Source organism: Atractosteus spatula, chromosome 13 (assembly GCF_055471065.1).
Source record: "Atractosteus spatula isolate fAtrSpa1 chromosome 13, fAtrSpa1.hap1, whole genome shotgun sequence".
NCBI classification, from domain to species: domain Eukaryota; kingdom Metazoa; phylum Chordata; class Actinopteri; order Semionotiformes; family Lepisosteidae; genus Atractosteus; species Atractosteus spatula.
This window is the reverse complement of record NC_142718.1, coordinates 25,184,248-25,206,601: the sequence shown is the minus strand read 5'-3', so window position 1 is coordinate 25,206,601 and position 22,354 is coordinate 25,184,248. Positions and strand designations below refer to the sequence as shown.

The 22,354-nt window shown below is 34.1% G+C and overlaps 1 protein-coding gene across 2 annotated transcripts; it reads left to right on the top strand.

Annotated features, from left to right (window-relative positions):
* Positions 1-64: 64 nt before the first annotated feature.
* dnajc10 (DnaJ heat shock protein family (Hsp40) member C10) lies at positions 65-15,774 on the top strand. Of its 2 annotated transcripts, XM_088931025.1 has the most exons (23): positions 65-319; positions 1,513-1,853; positions 1,963-2,128; positions 2,576-2,626; positions 2,753-2,835; positions 3,591-3,722; positions 4,946-5,039; positions 6,203-6,280; positions 6,913-6,956; positions 7,385-7,516; positions 7,950-8,039; positions 8,126-8,236; positions 8,516-8,630; positions 8,738-8,865; positions 10,400-10,516; positions 11,010-11,111; positions 11,521-11,676; positions 11,768-11,901; positions 12,014-12,067; positions 12,631-12,778; positions 13,015-13,137; positions 13,443-13,562; positions 14,302-15,774. In XM_088931025.1, the coding sequence occupies exons 2-23, from the start codon at positions 1,635-1,637 to the stop codon at positions 14,311-14,313; spliced, it is 2,409 nt and encodes an 802-aa protein (XP_088787151.1). In that variant the 5' UTR covers positions 65-319; positions 1,513-1,634; the 3' UTR covers positions 14,314-15,774. The 2 variants fall into 2 exon arrangements, with proteins under 2 accessions (XP_088787151.1, XP_088787152.1); XM_088931026.1 differs by lacking the exon at positions 11,010-11,111.
* The last annotated feature ends 6,580 nt before the right edge of the window (positions 15,775-22,354 follow it).

The window sequence follows — 22,354 nt, the reverse complement described above, 5'->3', positions numbered from 1 at the left end:
CTCTGGTTTTTGAGGTAGTTTCCCATTGGTTAGTGTAACAGGGTCTGTGGTTAACGTGGCACTCACACAACGTTTTAACGTCATCACAGTGGTACACTAAAGTTTCTCTTAGTGTCTGCAAATATACCGGTACCGAAATAACAGGACCTTAACCCGGATAGGCGAGGAGAAGTAATGTTTGCCTTATTATAATTGCCATCTGCTTTCCTTTGTAAGCTGCAGTCTGTATAAGCTTAGATGTTTATGTTATCAGAAAAAAACATTCATTGAAATTTTGGAAACGCTTTAGACTGACATTGGTGCGACGAAACAGGAGTCGGTAAGTTGTCTGTCTACCCATCCTTATATCTAAAGTGATGCACTTTTGTTAGCATATTATCACATCAGGTTAAAAGTGATGCAGATTTAAGAATAGGTATAAGTACTGTATAACCCCAGATTCAGAGCAAGTTTTAATTAAAACGAATAATAAATTTTGTACATGATCTAGCCAATCCTAATAATAACAGCATCAATATTTTTTTAATAATTTATTATTATTTATTATTTAAAAATTACATATTTGAATGCTGTCTGTTACTAGAAGATAAACACGTCTAATTGAACTGCTTTCATTCCTTGTTTATGTGAATTATAAATAACTGCAACTAGAAATTCCAGTTTGTGAACACAAAACAATTGATTTCTTTCATGTATGTAATTACCTGCTATACAGGAAATAAAAAAGCTATTGGTTCTTTATTTTACTATTACTGTACATTTAAACCTGAGTTCAGGAGCAATCCTGGTATGATTTTTAGCTAGAATGTATGCCTCCCCATGAGTAAACCATTACAGTTTCCCGGATCTTACAAAGATAACCATCATACCTCATTGTCTTCACCCAAGGTTACTTTTCGTTCATAAACCTTGTTACTGTAATAGATGGATTGGAAAAAAAATGAACATTCCTGCTTACATCACACACTGTAGATTATTTCCTGTATAGAAACATTGTGGTGCAGTTACGATGTGTCTTTTTCTAAGTGGAAAAGTGAAGTTTGTTTTTACTTCAGTTTACTGTAGTACTTTGCAGTCTACGAAGACCATTAGTTCCTCATTGACCACCTCTTCTGCAATAATTTATTCTTAATCAAATCTAAATTGAGGACATTCATTTTCGGGTACAACTTGTGATTTCATTATTTCATTTAGAATTAACTCACTGTATGTTGTAAAAAGTATTAAATGCTGCCTAATTGGAAAATGTCAGGCACCTCCTAGCTATAAATCATACAATTCTCCCTAAAAAATTAGTTTTTTGTTCAGATTGTTTTCACACCATGGACTGCATCCACAAACATTAACTTTTAAAATGCTATGCAGTACTGCCAAAATTGATCTAAAGTATAGATAAATGTCCTTTGACAGGATTTAATATCAAAAGGTGTGATGTAGCTCTGGATTTATAGAATCACTATAATGCACAATCATTATTTGCATAAATGTTTTCTCATTTTTTTTCCACTGTAGATATTTTTAAAACTGTTTGAAGCAAGCAGTTACTGGCACATAGCTGAGGATGAAGATATCGAATTCGGCTTGAGAGCAACTGTGTCTTGAAGGTTGATTGAGTCAGTGGGGAGCAGAACACAATGGAATCAGCACTACTTGCAGAACAAACCTGTTGTGTTTACAGGAGACAGTCAAGCAGAACATTTTTGTACTTTTTTGTTATAATATGTTTGGCTGCTGTTATTTCCTGCAATGATGATTATTATAAGCTACTTGGAGTGTCCAGAGAAGCAAGTAATAGAGAAATTCGACAGGCCTTTAAGAAGCTTGCACTAACAATGCATCCTGATAAAAACCCTGTAAGTAAATATCTCAAAGCATATACAAATTGTACATTGCATGAAATCATAGATATGAATGTTATTTGTAACAAGGTGTCAAAACTTTGACTGTCCATGTTTTATTTAGAATGATCAGGATGCTCATGACAAGTTCCTGAAGATAAACAGAGCCTATGAAGTTTTAAAAGATGAAGATTTGAGGAAGAAATATGATAAATATGGAGAGAAAGGACTACAAGATAATCAGGAGGGTGGAAGATATGAAAGCTGGAACTATTACCGATATGACTTTGGTATGTCGGCCTTACAACATCTCACTTTATGTGTGCTGTGTGTTGCTTGCCATCTACTGTATGCTGCATACAGAAAAGTAAGGCTAATCCAGGATAAAATTATGTTGCCCAAGGTATTTATTTCCATAGAACTGAAATCTTTTCCCCAGAGGAAAGTGATTTACCTTATTTAATTCAGGATTGAGTGCTTTCTGTGCACTGGGTTTTAAATTTCGGTAGTTCAGATCTCCTTCTCATACGTCAATTTAAAGAGTAGAATCTTAAACATTGGGAAGGCAGAGCTAAAAGTATGTATCCATCTTACATGTGTTTGATAATTTCAAGGTAGAGATTTCTGAAAAGCCTAATTGAAATTGCAGAATTAAAATATTAAATAATAATGACGTGTCATTTTAGTTTAGAGCTGACTATTGGAATGTTTTTTGATAGATTTTTTCACTTTTACAGGTATATATGATGATGATCTTGAGATCATCACATTGGACAGAGGGGACTTTGGTAAGCATTTTTTTCAGATTGTCTTTAATGGGAATAACAAATAATATAATTGTAAATCTGTCTGTCTGTCTAACATTTGCTGTTAACAGAATAATTTACAGGGGTATTTATTTTGGTATTCATTAGATGCGGCTGTGAACTCTGGAGAGCTGTGGTTTGTGAATTTCTACTTTCCACGCTGCTCACATTGTCATGACTTGGCACCAACGGTGAGAAAACTATTCTTGAACTACGTTTTGTTTTTCTAGAATATTTACAGACATCTTTTAAAATTATATTCCTGCTTTCCAGCTGTCAGTAATCCTGGATCTCTTTGTAAACCTTGAATGATGAGATAGGTACAGAATAAGATATATATTTTAAGTAGATCTTTTCTGGTGAATACAATTTAATCCATGAAAATTGTTTTTTAGTTTTTGCTGTATTATGGATGTCTTGGTGTGTTGAGCTACGCCTGTTGTAGTTTTGTTACAAAGTAGAGTAGCTGATAGCTAAAGGTGTCCTGAAAGGGTTTTAAAAACATTATGCTAGTATCACTGTAAAACCCTAAATATTTAGTTGTTTCTTAAAGAGATTATTATTGCTTATTTCTCTTTCAATCTCTAAAAACTACAAAAACATACAGCATCAGAACTACACATCATATACTATAGGCGGACATTATGGGAAATTAATTCCCTGAGATCAGTGCTTTGTAAGTACTGTAGATGAATTCAGAATCTAAAATGGAAATATGTGGTAACATATTTCTCTCTTTAAATTGATAAGCAAAGATAATAATTTTGTTACCCATAGTGCTGAATAAATATTAAATTAAAATAGCTACTCTTTTTAAGTTGTGCCCATAAATTAATTGTCATTTCTTTCTTCTTTCTTGTCATCTCTTGTTTTAGTTCTGCTTGATTTTCATAACTATACAAAGGTGTTTTTCCAATCTAAATAACATTTTTGACTCTTACTTTAGTGGAGAGAGTTTGCAAAGGAAATGGATGGCGTAATCAGAATTGGAGCAGTGAACTGCGGTGACAATAGGATGCTGTGTCGAAGTAAAGGCATCACCAGCTATCCAAGCCTGCACATATTTAAAGCTGGAATGGTATGTAGAATATAAGAACTTAAGTGGTAATAAGCCTTTTCATATTCTGTGTTTGAATGTAAACATGTCTGTTTTGGTATGTTTATGTAACACTTAAAATAAGAAATCCCCTTTTTGTTGTAGTACTTAGAAGGTATTAAGGTTGTGCTTATAAAGTATTGGTAGTAGTGTATTAGTTCCAGTAGCATATGTTGTTTTTTAATGCCTCTTAGTATATTACACAGACAGTTAAAGTGGAACTGCAACGCTATTTTTATATTTCAGGGTTAGAAAGAATCAGCATTGATGAGTGCATTTCAAACCACAATGAAAGTAAAATGTACACAGTAACTTGTAAACTTTTGTTGATGTAAACTGGAAAATTACATTTACAAAACTTCTGGTAACATGTTGCGGCCTTATTACTTTGTAAACAGGCTTGTAAATACATTTCTTTGAATCCAAGATAAAAATTGCTTTCAATTTTGAGACGTTTTTTCCAACATACAGTATACTACTTACTTCTTAACTCTGCACTCAGATCATGTTGGAACATTTCTGCGGTAAAATGTCTGCTGCACAAAGTGTATTTAATTCGCTCGTACAGCATATTACATTAGTCATTACGGTGACTATGAGCAGGAAGAGGCTGCATCCCGTCGCAACTCTTGGGAACTCGAATGCAATGTGCACGAATTCCGTGACACAGTGGCGACTTACAATACAATTCGATTTTGTGCTTACTTCAAAATTTGTTAACTTTTTTCTATAATGTCAATGAATTTGTTTTGTTACTGAGATTTAATAAGTAGTCTGGGAAATTGGAACCTTTAAAGTTTGTATGCCAAATACTTTTGGCATTTTCATATCGTACCACTTATTCAATTTGGGACCATAGTGGCCCATAGCCTAACAAGGGAAGCATTGGGCTCACAAACACACACACTCACACCAGGGCCACTTTATACAGAAGTCAGTTAAACTACCAGCATGTCTTTGGACTGTGAGAGGAAACCAGAGCACCCGGAGGAAAGAACATGCATATTCCACACAGATGGCACCCCAGGAATTGAGCCAAGAGCCCCAGCGCTGTGAAACAGCAATGCCTTACCACTGCACCACTGTTCCTGCCCAATATTATTTGCATTAAATGTAATAATATGACTTTTTGTTTAAACAATAAAAATATCAAAACATTTCTTGTATCTTAATTTCCTACAAAATATTTTTTTCCTTCCCATCAGAATTCGGAAAAATACTACGGAGACCGATCAAAGGAGAGTTTACAGAATTTTGCTATGCAGTTTGTGAAAAGCAAAGTCACGGAACTGTGGTCAGGTAAGTGGGCTTTTTATTTATTGACATTTCTGTTACCTAGACTAGAAAATGAGGGCATTAGCTTCTTTGTGTCTTACAGGCTTCTCGTGAGCTTCAGTGTCTTACTGTTTTACAGTAAAAAGTTTAAGGTTTAATTGTCTATTACATGCAAATGATTTTTTGTGTTCATGTAGAGCAAGGGAAGCTAACTAGGAAAAGTATAGTTAAATGTGAGAAAAGGAGGCACTGCACTTTCCTCAAAGGGTTGTGGGAGCCTGGAATAAGGTACTGAGCCATGTTGAAGTCAATTCCACAGGTTCTTTTGATACAACTGTACAGTATGTGAGTCTCAGATCAGTTTGTGACTAAGTACCATATGCGGTAATGTAAAACAGAATTCTGTATTTTACTCTTCATTCATTTGATAGCGGACGAACTCAGCCATAGCCTGGATACAAAGTACATTCAGATAAAAAAACTGATTTTGTGTTATTTATTATTAGAAAAAGACCAAAGAAAACAACAAGAATGTATTATTCTGTAAATAGTACTAAAGACTGATGTATTTAAAAATGATCAGCACAGAACTTCTTACCACTGTCTGAAGATCTTCCATTACAGTTTTTTGTACTTGCAATAAATGTTCTGATTTTTTTCTGCTCAGCTGAGCATAGTTGTTATGGTGATTACTCGGCAGTAGAAGCGAATTCCTTCACAGATGGCACTCTGCAGTAGCTTTGACTCTGTACTGAATGCTTAGATTTGCGAAAGGAAATCAACCTTTTTTAGTGTTTTAAGATTGTTTTTATAATATCATCCCTAGCTAACATTTTTTAAAATGAACAAAGTGCTTTTCCTGTTGAACACCTTTTCATATTTGAAATTTAGGTACAATGAAAGGAATGTGTGAGCATAATTAAATGTTTCCATCCCTGTGATATACAGTTGCTGGTTGTCACGTGTGATTGATTTACAGTGCAGATACTTCCTGTGGCAAGCCTATAAACTTATCTTGTCAGTTATTTTTGTATCGTGCTATATATAGTTCTGCGTGAACAGGAAAACCATAAATGTTGCAGAAGGTGTTTAATGCATCATTTATCCCAATTAAAAGGCTTAAGTTTTTTTTAGAGAACTCTATCTGTAAAATGCATAGAATTTTTATTTCACTGCATCTTTTTCAGGCAATTTCTTCAGTGCTATTGAATCAGCATTTGCTTCAAGAATTGGATGGCTGATAACATTTTGTGCAGAAACTGGAGGTAATGCTTAATGTGCCAGAACTCAAATGACTTAGAATTTTTGTTTGGAAAAACTAGCTGAGCTTTGTCATTGTTATAGTAACTAACCGGATTACTTTTGCATAGTGTGGTGTACTTTCTGCTTTTCTGTACAGAGTAGTTTCTTACATTGACAGACGTTTCACAGATATGAGATAATGGGGATCAGTTCTGTACCCAGGGTCTCTGACTTCTGCTATGGCTCAGAATTCATGAAAGTGATAAAACACAGCAACCCCTCCCCCCAAAAGCAACCTTGAATTAAAGTAAATGACACCTCTAAATAAAAAGTATACACTGTGTCTAACTGGAAAAAAAAGTGCTTTTAATTTTTTAAAGGAGAATTAAAGTAAAACAATGAAGAAAACAATGTTGCTGTTCATGGGAAAATGAAAAGGCATTGCCGTTTAATCATAGAAATGTGGAATTAATGTCTACTATTATTAGAAATGGAGCAGTAGTATAAATATTAAGGATGTTATGCTGAGATTGGTTTGTATAGTGCAAGTTGTGTATTATTATAATTTAAACCATTTACTAATATTTTAAACAAAGACGACTTTATTCTTATAGGAAGTTGTGACAAAAATGTGTTTTTTTTTCTTTGTTAATAGATTGTCTGTCATCTGAAACTCGACAAAAGTTAGCAGGGATGTTGGTAAGCATTGTGAAATGTCATAAATTACTGATCTAAAAATTCTTTCCTGTAGATTAAGTATAAGAAAATTTAAATGAGTGAAGTGCCATTTAATATTTTGTAGAATTTATGATACACTGTGAAGGATGGTTTTGATCGCTACATAAATGTTGAAAATGAACACATAATTATGGTTTTGCTAGCATCTATGCTGTGATGATACAAATTCAAGTAAATTTTACTTTTACTTCTAAAAGATAAGCACATGGTTTAGAAGCATGTGCTCTTGTTATTCACCTTCTAAGTTAAAGGAGTTTCAGTACTGTGTGTTGTGTACTTTTGAGAACGTCTACATCCATTTTGTTAAGGTATGCATCTGAACTTCTGTTAGTAAAACCTTTCACCTTGGAAGTGATTGGCCAATGTGTGTTTTTCTCCCTTGTTCTCAGGATGGTTTGGTCAATTTAGGGTGGATGGACTGCTCAACACAAGCCCAGTTATGTGACAGTTTTGATATCAAATCCAGTACAACCACTTATTTCCCACCTGGAAGTTCCTTAACAGACAAGGGGGGAGTCCTGGTAAGAGGTGCTTGCTAATCCAAAGATATATTTGGCATCCATGTTTTTAAAAGTGTAAAATGAATTCTGTCCATGTGTTTGCTTTAATCTGTATTTAACAATTCCAATTTAGTTTCTAAGTCTTTGTAAGTTCCTTTTTAAGAAACTGTGTATGTGAAACTATCTATCAAGTAATAAAAGAGATTAAGAGTTTAATAAAGTTGTAAAATTGTCTTACAAGTGTATCGTAAATTTGACTTTGAAATTCATTGCTAACTTATTCTGGGAGTAGACAGAAACTGAGTTGCAATAATATTGGAAAACATTGCTTTTGCTCTGTGCTAGCAGCCAATAATTACTATATGAGCCACAAAGCAATCTCTTTGAAAATGCACTTATACAATAATAAAGAGTTTTCTGTAGTGGTTGTTCCTGCATTGTTCATCTCTTTCAGTTTCTTAAAAGTCTTGATGCTAAGGAAATCTACAATGAAGTTATGCAGCATTTACCAGATCTGGAGGTGCTTACCACAGAAACTATCAAGGTAATTTTAAAATTACAGTGGAAACATTAGCCGTTTAATTTTGAATTGCTTTGAGTGTCAGAAAATCTTAATTGATTGTTTCTTAGGATAAACTGGCCCATCACCGTTGGCTTGTGAGTTTCACTTTTGGTGAGAACCAGTTGGGTTCACATGAGTACAAAAAGCTAAAGTCCCTTCTTAAAGAAGACCATATACAGGTAAGTCCTAAGTTAATAGTTGTATCTTGTTTTAGGTGAAAAGAATACATACTTTGCAGCATTTAAAATTTTTGATGAGGTGTGAAGGTTGTAGTAATTATTTCTTACTTTTGTCCTGCTTCTATAGTGTTAAAATGGTTGTTTTGAATTAATGTTTGTTATTTTTGCAAATTATATCGGATGTTGTATCTATTGGTTTTATTTTCAATCTCTGTCACACATGAAGTGTGTTTTAGAAAGTGTTAAACATAGGTAGAAATGATTTTTATTTCTTTTCAGGTTGGAAAAATTGACTGTCTTTTGGAATCGGACCTCTGCAATTCTTTTTATATTCATAAGCCAAGTATAGCAGTCTTTAAGGGCTTTGGGATAAATGATTTTGAGATCCACCATGGTAAGAACCCTTTTAAAAAATAAATTGGTGATTAGAATTTTATTGTGAAATTGAAGTTCTTTCAAAAGTAGTAGTATTCTGTTCACCACATAAAACTTGTTTTTTAGGAAAGGATGTTTTGTACAACATTGTCGCCTTTGCGAAAGATAGTGTTCACGCTTACGTCACAACCCTGAGACCTGAGAACTTCCCAAATAATGAAAAAGAACCGTGGCTTGTGGACTTCTTTGCACCAGTAAGTAATAAATAGAAAATAGAGTACAGATAAGGAGTGAATGTTCAAGATGGGGTGATGTAGTTAGTGAAGTACCTCAGGAAAAATAAGAGTTTCCAATTAGATAAACTCTCACATAGAAGAGGTTACTTATGAAAAAGACGTAAACAATGTGTATAAGATGCATCAACATCTTAGACCAGGAATTGGCAGCCTTTGGCACAAAAGGCAAGTGCACATGAAAGTCGAATTAAAAAGCAAAGAAACTAAATTGAAATAAAAAAGCAAAGAAATAAAGATGAAAAAAAGCAGTCTACCAGACTGCTCAATCAATCTCCAAATTGTGCTTTCCAATGAAAGTCATTTGCTGTAGAAAGATCAATTGGTTCATTTACAGTACTTCAAGCCTTGAATCCCATGAAAGCTCTCACTGTAATCAAGCATTTTGGACAAAATGGCACTTTCTATTTTAGCAAAATTAAATTTTTGCTCGGTTCAGCCCTCTAGTAGCATTTGTTAAAGAGCTCAAACAGGTACAGTCGATCTTCTGAGAGCTTCAAGAATGAGGCGAACAAGAATACAGTATGTCAATCAAATGGCCCATAGCAAGTTATGGAAACCATAGCAGTCTGTATTGACTCCGGTACCATAAGAAAGCCACAGGAAGTTGTGGCAGTAGTGTGTAGCAATCATGAGGTCTGTGGACTTGTAACTGCATGTTTGTGGGTTTAAAACTTAGGTGAGACACCCCTGAGCAAATTCTTCACACAAATTGCTCCTGTAAAATATCCAGCTGTATAAATGAGCACAAATGATGCTTTGGAAAAAAAACATCAGTCAAATAAATCGGTAATGATAATTATTAATTAAAAATTAAAAAACACACAATGTGTTGCAAAACATGGAAAGTCATTTACTGATAAGGAATACCGTATATAAAAGATGATTATTTGCATGGGTTTTTAGGGTCCTCCAGTTTCCTCCTGGTATCTTTACTTTGTCTTTGTGTACCCTACGCTTAATTGGCATAATGTGTGGGTTGCATTAGCACAGTGCTTTGAGCCCTGTGCTTCTGGAATAGTCTCTGGGTTGCTGCAAACCTTAGCAGGAATAATCAGTTTTCTGTTAATGAAGGGTTGGATGACCTCCTAACTATGTAATTACCCAAATCTGAAATTTGGTGTAATCTGGCACAGTTGCATTCCTGAATATATCAGAAGTCAGGAGTTACAGACATAAACTTTATTCCTCCCATTTTGGAATGAAGTCAAGAAAAACAGCTCCGCTTTGCTGCAAATCCCAGCCTCCCAACAGAGCATGCAGTGAATTAAATGTGAAGTCCTGAGATTCTGTAAGATGCAGGGGCACAGCTAGTTGCAGGCCCATGTACAGTGCTATAAAGTGTGAGTGTGGGATCGGCAATTTCTGCAATATGCTAAGTCAAGTAGGGCACTAGTATGGATTACTATCTTTACTGTACCATCAATGTGATTTTATTTCAGAACTGAAAATTAGTCACTGTTTCAGAAGTCTCAAAAGAGTTTCTTTTCTATAGTGGTGCCCCCCTTGTCGTGCTCTCCTGCCAGAGCTAAGGAAAGCGTCTAAGCAGCTGTTTGGACAGCTGAAGTTTGGAACACTCGACTGTACAGTTCATGATGGGATCTGCAGTATGGTGAGCATGATGCGAAGGCTAAAGATTAGGCTGCCTAATGGTTTGCTTACAGCCAACATGATCTCAAGTAGTCATACAAAAGAATTGTTGTTTTCACCAGTTTCTTTTTCTTTTATGCATGGTTTGCGTCATGTAGATTGAGTGGCTGTGATGCATATCATTGAACATGTAGTGCACCAAGTCAGTACAATGTAGAATTAAAAAAGAGAGCAAAAGGGGCAGACAAAGAAAGCCAATCTTTTTCTCAGAGAGAAGTATATACAGTACGTAAGAATCTGTGTATACATAATTTGTTATAGGGGATGTGAAAATAGAAAAGCAAGCGAACAATTCCATGGAATTAATTGAAATGTTCTTTACATCAACTGTCATGTTGTCATTATTTGCTCAATTTCTGTGATGGAACGGCATCCAGGTATTTAACTGATTGAAAGTAAACATACTGTTTACATCACTCTACTTAACCTATTGATTTTTAATCTGTTTTTTTTAGTATAACATTCAAGCCTATCCAACAACCGTAATATTCAACCAATCTAACATTCATGAATATGAAGGCCACCACTCTGCTGATGGAATTTTGGAATTTATTGAGGTATTGACTGTCCTAGAGATTCAACTTTAATCATTTGATTTCATGTATAGCTTACAGGTCTTGGTAGATTAAAGAATTAAATTTATTTTGGTTATCTTCATTATCTTAAATTGGGGGAAAAAAATATAATGTCTCATACATTTCATGAGTTATGCATATTGCTTCTGTTAAGAAAGATAAACGTCTTGTGATTAGCATATTTTCTCTAAAACCTGTGCTGATCTGAGGCTTTACCTTGATTATTTAGCACTTTTGAACATGGTTTCAACATTTTTAAATGGAATCCCTTAGCCTTTATAATGACTCCTTTGAATAATTCAGCAAATAGAAGATGTGGGATTGAACAAGAATATTGCCTTCCAGCGCGTTTAGGTGTGGATTACTAAAATGACTATTTATTTTTCTCCAGGACCTTATCAATCCCTCAGTGGTCACGCTGTCTCCTGAAAGTTTTGAAGAGCTGGTGAAAAAGAGGAAGAGGAGTGAGACCTGGATGGTAGATTTCTATGCTCCATGGTGTGGTCCCTGCCAGGCGCTGTTACCAGAGTGGAGAAGAATGGCTAGGGTAAGAGCAAAGTGCAGTGCGTTTGTCTCCCTTGCTATCGTTACACTGACTTTGCCTGCACAGAGTTTGACCTTGTCCAGTCCTGTTTCAGCTTTTGAATGGCATGATCAGCGTGGGCAGTGTAGACTGCCAGAAGTACCACTCATTCTGCCATGGGGAAAATGTACGTGCTTATCCTGAAATCCGTCTGTTTCTTCAGAACTCAAATCGGAGAGATCAATATCAGTAAGTCCTTTTTTCCCTAATATTGATATTTTAGTTTTACATGAATTTAAAGCGTATCGGCACTGTCAGACCTAGACTTCAGCAATATTGTGATCTTGTCTGTTTTTCACAGAAGCTACAATGGTTGGCACAGAGATGCATATTCCCTCAGAGCCTGGGCTTTAGGGTGAGTTATTTGTAACTGTATTTTTCAAAACAGCAGTTAAGATTAGACCTGTTAAAGGCAGTTTCTGGATTATTAATTTTGTGTTGAACATATTTTACTTCATTATGTTTGCTTCAGGAGAAATAAATTTAATTAAGATAAGCTATCATGAGTGGAAAAATTGCCCGAGAGAACAAATCAAAGCATAACGTGTAAATGCATGCATTACAGGATTCATACAGCAAAGACTGTACTTAACTGTTATACAAAATAAACGGGAGGGCTTAAATTATACCTAATTTATCAAATATACAGTTCAAATATAACTGATCTTTTATTTTTTTAAAATAAGGGATTTAAATTTGCGGGGAAAAAAGAGTAGGTTTTCATTGTGGTAGTAACCACAATCTCGCAGCCTTTGGTGGCACTTCCAAAAAAACTATAAAAAGCATGAAGAGTATTTGTCTATTCACCTGTCTGCCCAGGACTTGTGTAGCAGTTTCTCTTCCAAATCCTTTCTTTGCCAATCTCTTACAACTGTGTCTCTTTGGGTTTATTATTGTCTTTTACAACTGTTCTTCCAGATCTCTCCCTAGAGCCTCCGTAGATCTAAGTCCTGAAGATTTTAAACAGAAAGTTCTGAATGGGAAGGATCACTGGGTTATTGATTTCTATGCCCCTTGGTGTGGTCCTTGCCAGAATTTTGCACCTGAATTTGAGATTCTTGCCAGAGTAAGAATGAATTGTTTTTTTTTTCTTCTGTTTTACATAATTTATTTTATATTACGTAAACTTAGCATACTCTACTAATTTGCATTACAGGGCCTCAGTCAGTCTACTATGGGACATTAGGATAAATAAAACAACTATCAGAGCTGTGCAGTAGAAAAAAAAAATTATGAATGCATCATTTCCAATCTCATACGTGTATTTATGCATAGTCTAATCTCACCCTTTTCCTCCTCCAGACTGTCAAAGGAAAAGTGAAAGCTGGTAAAGTGGATTGTCAAGCTTATGGTCAAACATGCCAGAGTGCAGGAATCAGAGCCTATCCTACTGTGAAGTTCTACCCTTTTCTGGGAAAGAAAAAGGTAAAAAAAAATATTGTGAATTTGAAAAACTGACATTCTTAATTTTTTTTAAAATTGCTAATAAAACTTTTTTTTTATTCAACATGTAGTTCTGGTGGAATGGCCCTAGTATTATTTCTCATTCTGCTTTCATTATGCTTTCCAGCTCTAGTCTGTTATCTGATCATGTCTATCCTGTGAATAATTCCATTATGCTCTTTTAAAAATGTTAATAGAAATTATTTTAGTAGTTCAGCTTTTTAATATAGTGAAAACATTTTTCTCCACAAGTTGTTAAGCACAAAATGTCTTGTTTTCATTAACAGCGAAATGCAGAGGGTGAATACATAAACAGTAGAGATGCAGGTGCCATAGCTGACCTTGTGAGCCAGCGATTGCAGCAGATAATTTCCCAGTTACAAGACAAATCCTCCTCTAAGATAAAGGTGAATCTAATGTATTGTTTAATATGTTTGAAATCTTACCTTTTAGAAGAAAATATGTTCCAACCAGTAGGCATTAAAACTGACATTAAGTCAAAGCTGTCACAGTAATGAGGGCAAGAAGCAAATGAAAAGCATTAGTTAAGGAGTGTTTTTATTACCTTGGTAATAAAATTAAAATTGTTGAATGCTCATTGTATTTTTTTTAAGTTGACATTTTGTTTCCTGCCAAACAATGATACAATTGGTTAAATATATTAAGATTCTTTTTAAAAAGATGAAAAGTTATTTAATCATTTAAGGAGTATGCTTACATTTTATACTTTTTCCCCAATTCTTTGCCAACATAATTGTCAAATTACTGTCAAGGAACGGGGGGCAGTGTTACTTGTTAAACCTAGTTGCACTGCTGAACACTCTAATGTGCACTAACATGTTTTAGGCATTTAGAGAAAATAGGAACATTATAAAAATAATAGTACAGAGGAATTCTGATAAATGTCCAGAAATATCAAAAGCTGGGTTTATATTATTAATTGCAATAAAGGTTGTATTAGACTCACAAGGACCTTGCAGCCTTTGTGTTGGTTTTAGCTCCTGCTACAGTGTAGATATTAGGTGGACGGGTCTGTCCTTCACAGACTAGCTCTATTCCAGTTCCATCATGAACTCTTCTCATGATTAATGCCCTGCATCTGCTCTTCTTCTCATTTATCTTGTTTTTCCTACATTTGTTTCACAGGATGAACTTTAATTTCGAAGAAGCCAGAGAGCATGTTAATCCAGAGAGGGAAAATAAGCATACTGACCACACAGAGGAGAGTAAAAATGAAGAACGGGTGGAAATTCTTGATAAAAGGCTCTTGAATAGAGTTTGAGAGGTTGTGGGATGTTTACTACCTTTGCACTTCAGAGCAGGCATGATAACATGAAACTGTATGTGCTGTACCAGGTTTGACAAAAATATAATAGCTGTAAGAAAATATTAAACGGTTTTGCAGGCATTTAACCTGGGGTTGAACAGATGTCACTGCTGGTGAGCATGTAAACAACATGTATTTATTCAAAAGGCCTTTTAAAATACTGTGTTTGCTCTTCACTTATAGACATAACTGAGAATAGTGACATGGACTGAACAGAAAACAAATTAAGGAATTATGATTGAAATTGTTTCAGAATACAGATTTCAAATGCTTTCATTTTGTGATACGTCCTGTGGTAAATACTGCTGCAGTGAGTTTTGTTAGGACATTTAAGAAGAATGCACGTTATATAGTTTAGGGTATGTTGGCTTCTTTTTCTATGAATTCTAAGTAATGTGATTTATGATTAATGTAATTTGTTTTAATAGTATTGAAGTTGTTAGGCATTGTAACTGCATTCTTCTTTAAACATGACTTCGTTATTAATTGTGGACCCTTGTACATACTGAACTTCTTACAGCAAAGTATTTTTCCATTTGCTACAATGGCAAGTATTGTTGATTTGTACCTTTGTACAAATCAGTTACTTTCACAGTTAAAAGAAAGAACTATTATTAATCCATCATGAAACAAATTTGGAGACCCCTGGATGCGTGTATTTAAATAATCACAATTATAAAGTGCATAGGTGAGGATGTAAAATGTATGTGTGTAGATCAGGATTGAAGATCAGAGTAGGGATAAGTAATAAACTTCTTCAAGAGGTGAGAAGATACATTAATTCTGTTCACCTTTAATGAAGACGTGCAAGGCCATCTTATCAGTTCCCCGTTATGTTTCATTTCACCAATTACTCATTCACATCAGGTTTTTGAGCATGTTGAAAGCAAATTGGGTATTTTTCCTACAAATTTTGACACTCCATTCAATTAATTATGGCTTTGTGTTGTAATATAATACTTTGTCCTTATGTTTGTTCATTACATACTGTATATTTAAGTAGAACACCCTACTCCATAAGACAGATGTCTGAAATGCTGCTACATCCCTCTGACTTACTACTTTTATTAAGCTGGTATTTACCGACGCCCATTTTTCTGCACATTTCTTGCTTGCTCATTCAGGTCATCAAGCATTACAACATGAAATGAGTTTTTTCTTTGAGGTGTTACTTTACTTTGTACAAAACATAATACTTAGCATAGTTGCTAAGATGTCCAAAGATCTTTGTTCTCCTTGTCACTTTGTTCCCTGATCTTCTGTAAATTAATAAAGTCTTGTTTTTTTATGTCTCCCTTTCAATTTTCCTTTGCCGGTTTTTCTGAATTATGTTACAGAATGCAAGAAGCCTTTGTTGGTGCTGAGTGAAATGGAAAAAAAAGATTTCTCAGACTTATTGTCCTGACCACTAAGTGGCAGCAAAGTGATGCAATACATACAGTACCTTGCAAAAGTATGCACCCCTTTTCAACAATTTCCCATTTTGTTGAATTACAAATAAGGTATACACGTTTTTATAAAGGAATTATTTTAAAACATGAAGGCTCAAACTGGTTGCTTTTATGGGCAAATTTAAAATTCAAAACTGTGTATTTTGCCTCAACAACCCCTCAAAGACAGTTTACATGTCATGCTGATCACTAATCCCAAAGCCCACTTAATTTACATTTACATTTGCGCCCTGCAGTTTACCAACTGGACTATGGTGTTGTGTGTTTTCACCAGATATTGAAGTGGCCCTGACAATATTGATTTCAGCAGAATCGAGAAATACCTAGTATACTGTATAATCATAACTGCAATATTTTAAAAAAATGGTTAATAATGTGAAAGTATGAATGAATAGCAATGAATACGTTTTGATAAACAGGTATCCAGTGAAAACAGTTTTTTAATTGCCTTTTTAGAGAGGTATATTATTGTAACACTGAAAACCCAGATTATGACTCTGTACTGTACGTGTACAACCAAGTTTGTTTATGGTAGAATGGCCCTAGCATCCTAATGCTGGTACAGCACAGAAATATGTACAAATGTCTTGTTTTACATTTCTGATGTTTAGAAATCCATCCTCATGAAAGAGAATTTAATCTAGGAAAAATGTGGTCGAGTTTTGCAATGGTAATTAATCTGATGAGATGTAAACTTGTGTGAAAATGTTTTGTTTTACCTCATGATAGGTCATGATAAGCATTTACTTAAAATGAGAGATTAATGATTCAACCTGTCTTTTACAATCCCCCTGCTAAAAGGATGCCCATATTATGAATTAGCTTTCATAATATTTTGACACAAAGAATAATGATGATTTTAACTTCAAATGATTTGGGTTTTTAAATACCTTCTTGTTAAACTACCTGTATGGAACACTGCAGATTAAACAAAAATGGTAAATATTAAGCATGAGATGAAGCTGCTACACAAATTGTTGATAGCTATTGTATTTCAGAGAAAGAGAGAGGGCCAACAAAAAATAAGGAGGTTAAAAGGTGAGGATATTGCAAGATGTACCTATAAAGCTTTGTTACACAACTGTTTTTTTAGTCTTTTACAATACAATTTTTAAAGCTTTGGTACTTGGACTCAGTACATAAAAGCATTTTAGCACATGCATTTGTGTTTATTTGATACTAGAGGTAAAACAAATCTTACATATGGTTTTCATCATTGCAATTTCACTGGCACAGTTGTGAATTCACTTTCAGAAAATATATAAATAATGACAACAAGGATCGTTTTGTGAAAGTATTGATAATATTGATAAGCTGATTTGCCATGAAATCTAATTCAGGATTGATTTTGTTTTCAATCCAGGGCAGAGATGATCAAGATTATTAATGTGTGAGGATACAATAAGAGCTCCATTTCAGATGATCTATTTAGTGCAAGAAAATGCCATCTAACTGAAGTTAAATGTTTCCATTTCTTCCTAGATTGATTTTGTTTAGACCTCATACTGAGTGTTACTGTATTTGGCACCAAGAGCACATACTGTAAGGATATGAGACACAGATGAAGGATGTCTTTGGCCTCCATCTCACATTTAATGTTCTACAGGCCAGGTGTAGAGCCAAGATATGATTAATGACCACGAAGTTTGCAAATACAAGACAAGCATTTAGAGTCACTTCAAAAGACTTTGCATTCCCTCTGATATTATTATCTGTGATGTAACAAGTAGAGATTTGGATTAATTGCCTTGATTTCTAATAATTCAGACATTTCTTTGAAAATTAATAGTCTGAAGAAATAAGGTCATCTTAATATTCTGTAGATGTCATTTTAAATTATGTGTCTTTTTAAAAGTAGCACACTCAAGTAAATATTTAAAAAAGAAACCTCAAAAAACAATGTATATATGTAATTTTTTTTCATAAAATACATCTGGACCAAATTTTATTCTCCACGAATCAAAACACATAAAGCTTTCATCAGTATTAAATAATGGATTGCCAGAGGCAGAATTAGTAGTATGCTATGAGAATTTAACTCCATACAGTAATTTTAAGCTTATCCTTCTCAAACCAGTACTGTAAATGAAAAAGTAAAATAATTCCTTAAAAGCAAATACTTTGAAAAGCCACAAAGAATACTTTTTTTCCATGAATGTTCTATACTTCATTGACCATTTATAAGACCCTTTGTAAGTTTTATTTTGATTCAATTAATTCAATTTTTTAGGCTGCTTTTGTCTTTACAATGTGATAAGGCCATTTATGTATGTTAGTCTGAGCTTTGGTGTCTAGTAGTAATGTCAGAGAAATCCATACTTATCTGTGTAAAAACATGAACTGTTGTCTTGAAATACTGCTTTATAGACTAAAAGCTTTGGTATAAGAATGAAATGTTTTGGGCAGCATGGAGGCACAGTGGTCAGCGATTATGGTGATGGACAGAAGCTGCTAAACCTTTTATAACCTTAGAAGAGTTTAGCCTAGCCATAACCAGACTTCTACATTTTTAAAACTTTTAGAAGTATTATTAAGGTTTCTTCCAACAGTTATTTTAAACCTAACACAGTTTACTTAAACATAGCCATGAGACAGAAAGAAAAACCCACACAAGCTCACAAGTGACACAAATAAAAACGTTTATAATGGTCAATACTTGGAACAGCTTACCGAGAATCGTCATTTGAATCCAACACAATAGAGTCCTTGAGGAATCAATTAGGCCCTTTATAAGAATGACTAACACTAATTAAATGTCTTTTAATAAAATCTCCTTCTGAGAGCAAATAGTTTCTACTTTTTCATAGCTGCACCATGAACTACGACACAACAATTTGAACAAATCACTGGAAAATCTTTAAAGAAATAAAAGATAATGTTATACCTCCTTTGTCCATTATGTACTTTCCAATTTCACTGTTTAAGATTTCCTTTTTTGTGGAATAGTCTTAATTTATGGTTCAAATGAGGCAAATTTGATATGCTGGTCTGAAGATATGCTGGCCTGCACCTTGAAATAAAGCTTTGAACTGTGCACTCTGCTGTGTTTATCAACACATGGTCAGTATGTGCTGATTGTTATCACTTGCCTGTATGGGAATAATTATGATGATATGTCAAAAGGAGAAGCTGAAGTAAATCTGCTTTGTTATTCAGTCTTAGATATAAAAAAGACATTTGCATCTTCTACACTCGCAGTGCTTTTCAAACGAACACTTCCACTGCCAATAAAATCACATTTTGTTGAATTCTATGTATTGTATATTATTTTCTTCAAATTAACTTTTTGTTTAAAACTCTAACTGAACAATGAATATTAAGGTGGATGAATATCTTTTTTTTTGGAAGCACGTTTGGCAGAAATACCTGGCGCATTTGTACTGTAATCAATTGTTTGAAGATTATCATCAATTACTAACATTAACATTTCTAAATTACAAGCTTAGTTTTCTCTTAACCAAGATAAGCTGTTTTAATAACAATTGAAAATTGTTAAATTAGCAGAAATAAATGTTGGAGGTTTAAGCACTAATTGTGACTATTGATGTTCATAAAATGCATACATTCAATGTCCTGATTATATTTAAAACGTTTACACTGCAATGCATAGACCAATTTCATTATTTTTGTCTTTCAACAAAATGCCTATATGCAGTATCAAATTTATAATCTAAACATAGCATTTGAAAAATCAGAGGTTAGACTCATTAAACTAATCAATCATAATGCACTGTAATTAGACAGTTTGACCTTGAATGTTATTGTTGCCAATAAAAACTAAAACAAACTGTAGCTGATATGTCTGTCAAATGTGAGTGATTATTATATTTAAAAAGTAGCCAAGGGAAATAGTTAATTTGATACAGATGTAATTTCTGTTTGATAGACTACAGATATGATATGGAACATAGAACTTAATGGTGAAAAGAACTTTAACTTATTTTGGAACATACAAGTTAGGACTTTGAAAGCCTGTTTAAGAAAATCTTACAATATGTTACATTATTGGATCTATTTAGATCAGTCAAGTCTTCATCTTTCAAAAGATATTTCAGAACTGGAATATTTTATAAATGTAAATAGGAATTTAGGGTGTAAAAATAATTGGTTTTATTTCTCTCTCAAGATCATTCACACAATATATAAACACACACACATATAGTATTAAAATGTTTAAATGCATCAAAATATGTTTAAATTAGTTTAGTAAAGTCTGGTTTTGTCGTTTAAAATAAACGTACCAGTTAAATCCAAAATTCCTCACACCCTTGAATTTAGCATTCTTAAAACATTTTTTTTTTAAAGATCAGTACTATTGGGCTTTGCATTCATATTTAATAATAAATAATAATACTTTCTTACTTAGAGATTTTCCCTCCACTCAAAGCAAACCTTTTTGGGTAATGGGGACTCCCCTCCACCACCACCAGTGTGTAGTCCCCACCTGGATGATGCAACAGCAGCCAAAGTGCTCACTACACACCAGCTCTCATTGGGGAGAAAAACAGAGGAGTAATAATGCCAATTTGAAATGCCGGTTCAAAGATAGGAAATTATTAAGAGGCTATGACTGGTAAAAAGCAGGGGAAACTTGGCCAGAACACCAGGTTAACGCCTCTACCCTTTTCAAGAAACTCCCTGGGATTTTTAATGACCATGGAGAGTCAGGACATTCAGTTTAAATTTATATTTTTTACATGAAATTCCAGTATTACGATTATATATTTTCCTTTATCCATATCCTTCCCACCACAAGCTCATATACTCAAAATTTTCACAGACTGTAACTCGAAATAGACTAGATTCAGTAAAATTGTATCTATTGTATTGAGGTATGATGTATTAATGTTGTTTCTTCTCACTAGATGGCAGCAAAAAGCACTAATATTGCTAGGGAACAGATTAAAATGAGGCCTAAAGATGTCTCATGAGGATTAAATTACAGTGACAACCGGGATAGTAAAAAATGTGTGCTAGTGAACTCATATGTGTAATTATGATGTGTACACATGTAAATTGAACACTTGCTCACAGATTTTAATTACACTTAATTAATTCCACAATTCCACATAAAAAGAAACACGTTAGGGAATGTTGCTCACAGGAATATCACAGGAAGATGGATTTGCATTAGGGGTCATTAAACTCCACCACCAAAACTATATATTCATAAAGCTCTGTGACAGAACAAGACTACAACCTGGACAGCACACCAGTCTATCACAGGGCACACATAAATATACAATTTAAAGACACTAATTGTTCTAGGAATCATCTCTTTGAAAGGCTGCAAGAAACTAGAGCACCCAAACACACAAACTGTAGCATTTACAGCAGTTCACAACAGAAACAAGAGCAATTGAAACTAAATGATGTACAGTACAATTTGGCATCAGAATTTGATTTTTACATTGTATGAATTAGTATGTGTTAATATGTCATACATATTTTCTTACAGTGTACTTCCAAAAATAAAAAAAATCCTTAAGAGAGCCCTGTGCTTCTTAATATTAAATTAACATAAATATCTTCTGGAAGACTGGCTTACCTCCACAGCTGAATAACACAGCATATGAATCCTAACAGGTTTAGACTGATTTTATAAAGGTATTTTGTGGGTAACTGTTTGATGCTCTGAATATAAGAATGCAATTATACTAGTCGGTTGCCAATATAAAATGCTTATGAAGCTTTTAGCATTTAGGCCATTTAAACTGTTGTTGAACTGTTTGGACAACTCTTTCAGGCCTCCACTCAAGAATACAAAAGGTAGGAGTCTTCCAAATCTACTATCCATCTTGATTTACTCTGTTCTTTTAATCTTTCAGTACAGTGTTCAGGTATCATTACCAACTCCCCCTCTGGGTACAGTTGCAGTTCCTCTGTTTTGGCGGGGGAATTGGGACTTTGTTTCAAAGCCTTCCTCAGCAGATCCCACAGATGTTGGGAAGACAAAATGTCCAGGAATGCAAGTACAATGGCAGGACATCAAACTGTTTCTCCTTCAGGAACTCTCTTAATGCGCACAATGTGTGTTCTGGCTCTTACTGGGTAACAGTTGCTGCACTGCTTCTGAGGACATGATCTGTGGTACTGGCACTGGCACAGATGTATATAAAGTTCATATATACAGTACAGTATTTATCTTACAAATCAGATTATCTATTTGGAAAACAACAAAACACTCTAATTCCTGAAAAAGACTGTACATAGGAAAGTGTTGGCCACAATGTATAAGACTGTATGGGGAAATTTGCCAACTGCTCTACATTCACAGGCAAAAAATATTGGATGGGATAGTCAATAAATATGCATGCAATGCAATAAATGTCAGTTAAATAAATATAATTTAATAAAACAACAATTATTTTAAAAATCTCAGTTAAATTATTTCCAAGGTAGGAGAACGATACTTCTATGC

Excerpts from the sequence above, each read along its gene's own strand:
- dnajc10 (XM_088931025.1), top strand. The coding sequence starts at position 1,635 with ATGGAATCAGCACTACTTGCAGAACAAACCTGTTGTGTTTACAGGAGA. Across the intron at positions 2,836-3,590 it reads GTCATGACTTGGCACCAACG|TGGAGAGAGTTTGCAAAGGA; the intron begins GTGAGAAAACTA and ends CTCTTACTTTAG. Across the intron at positions 5,040-6,202 it reads AGTCACGGAACTGTGGTCAG|GCAATTTCTTCAGTGCTATT; the intron begins GTAAGTGGGCTT and ends CATCTTTTTCAG.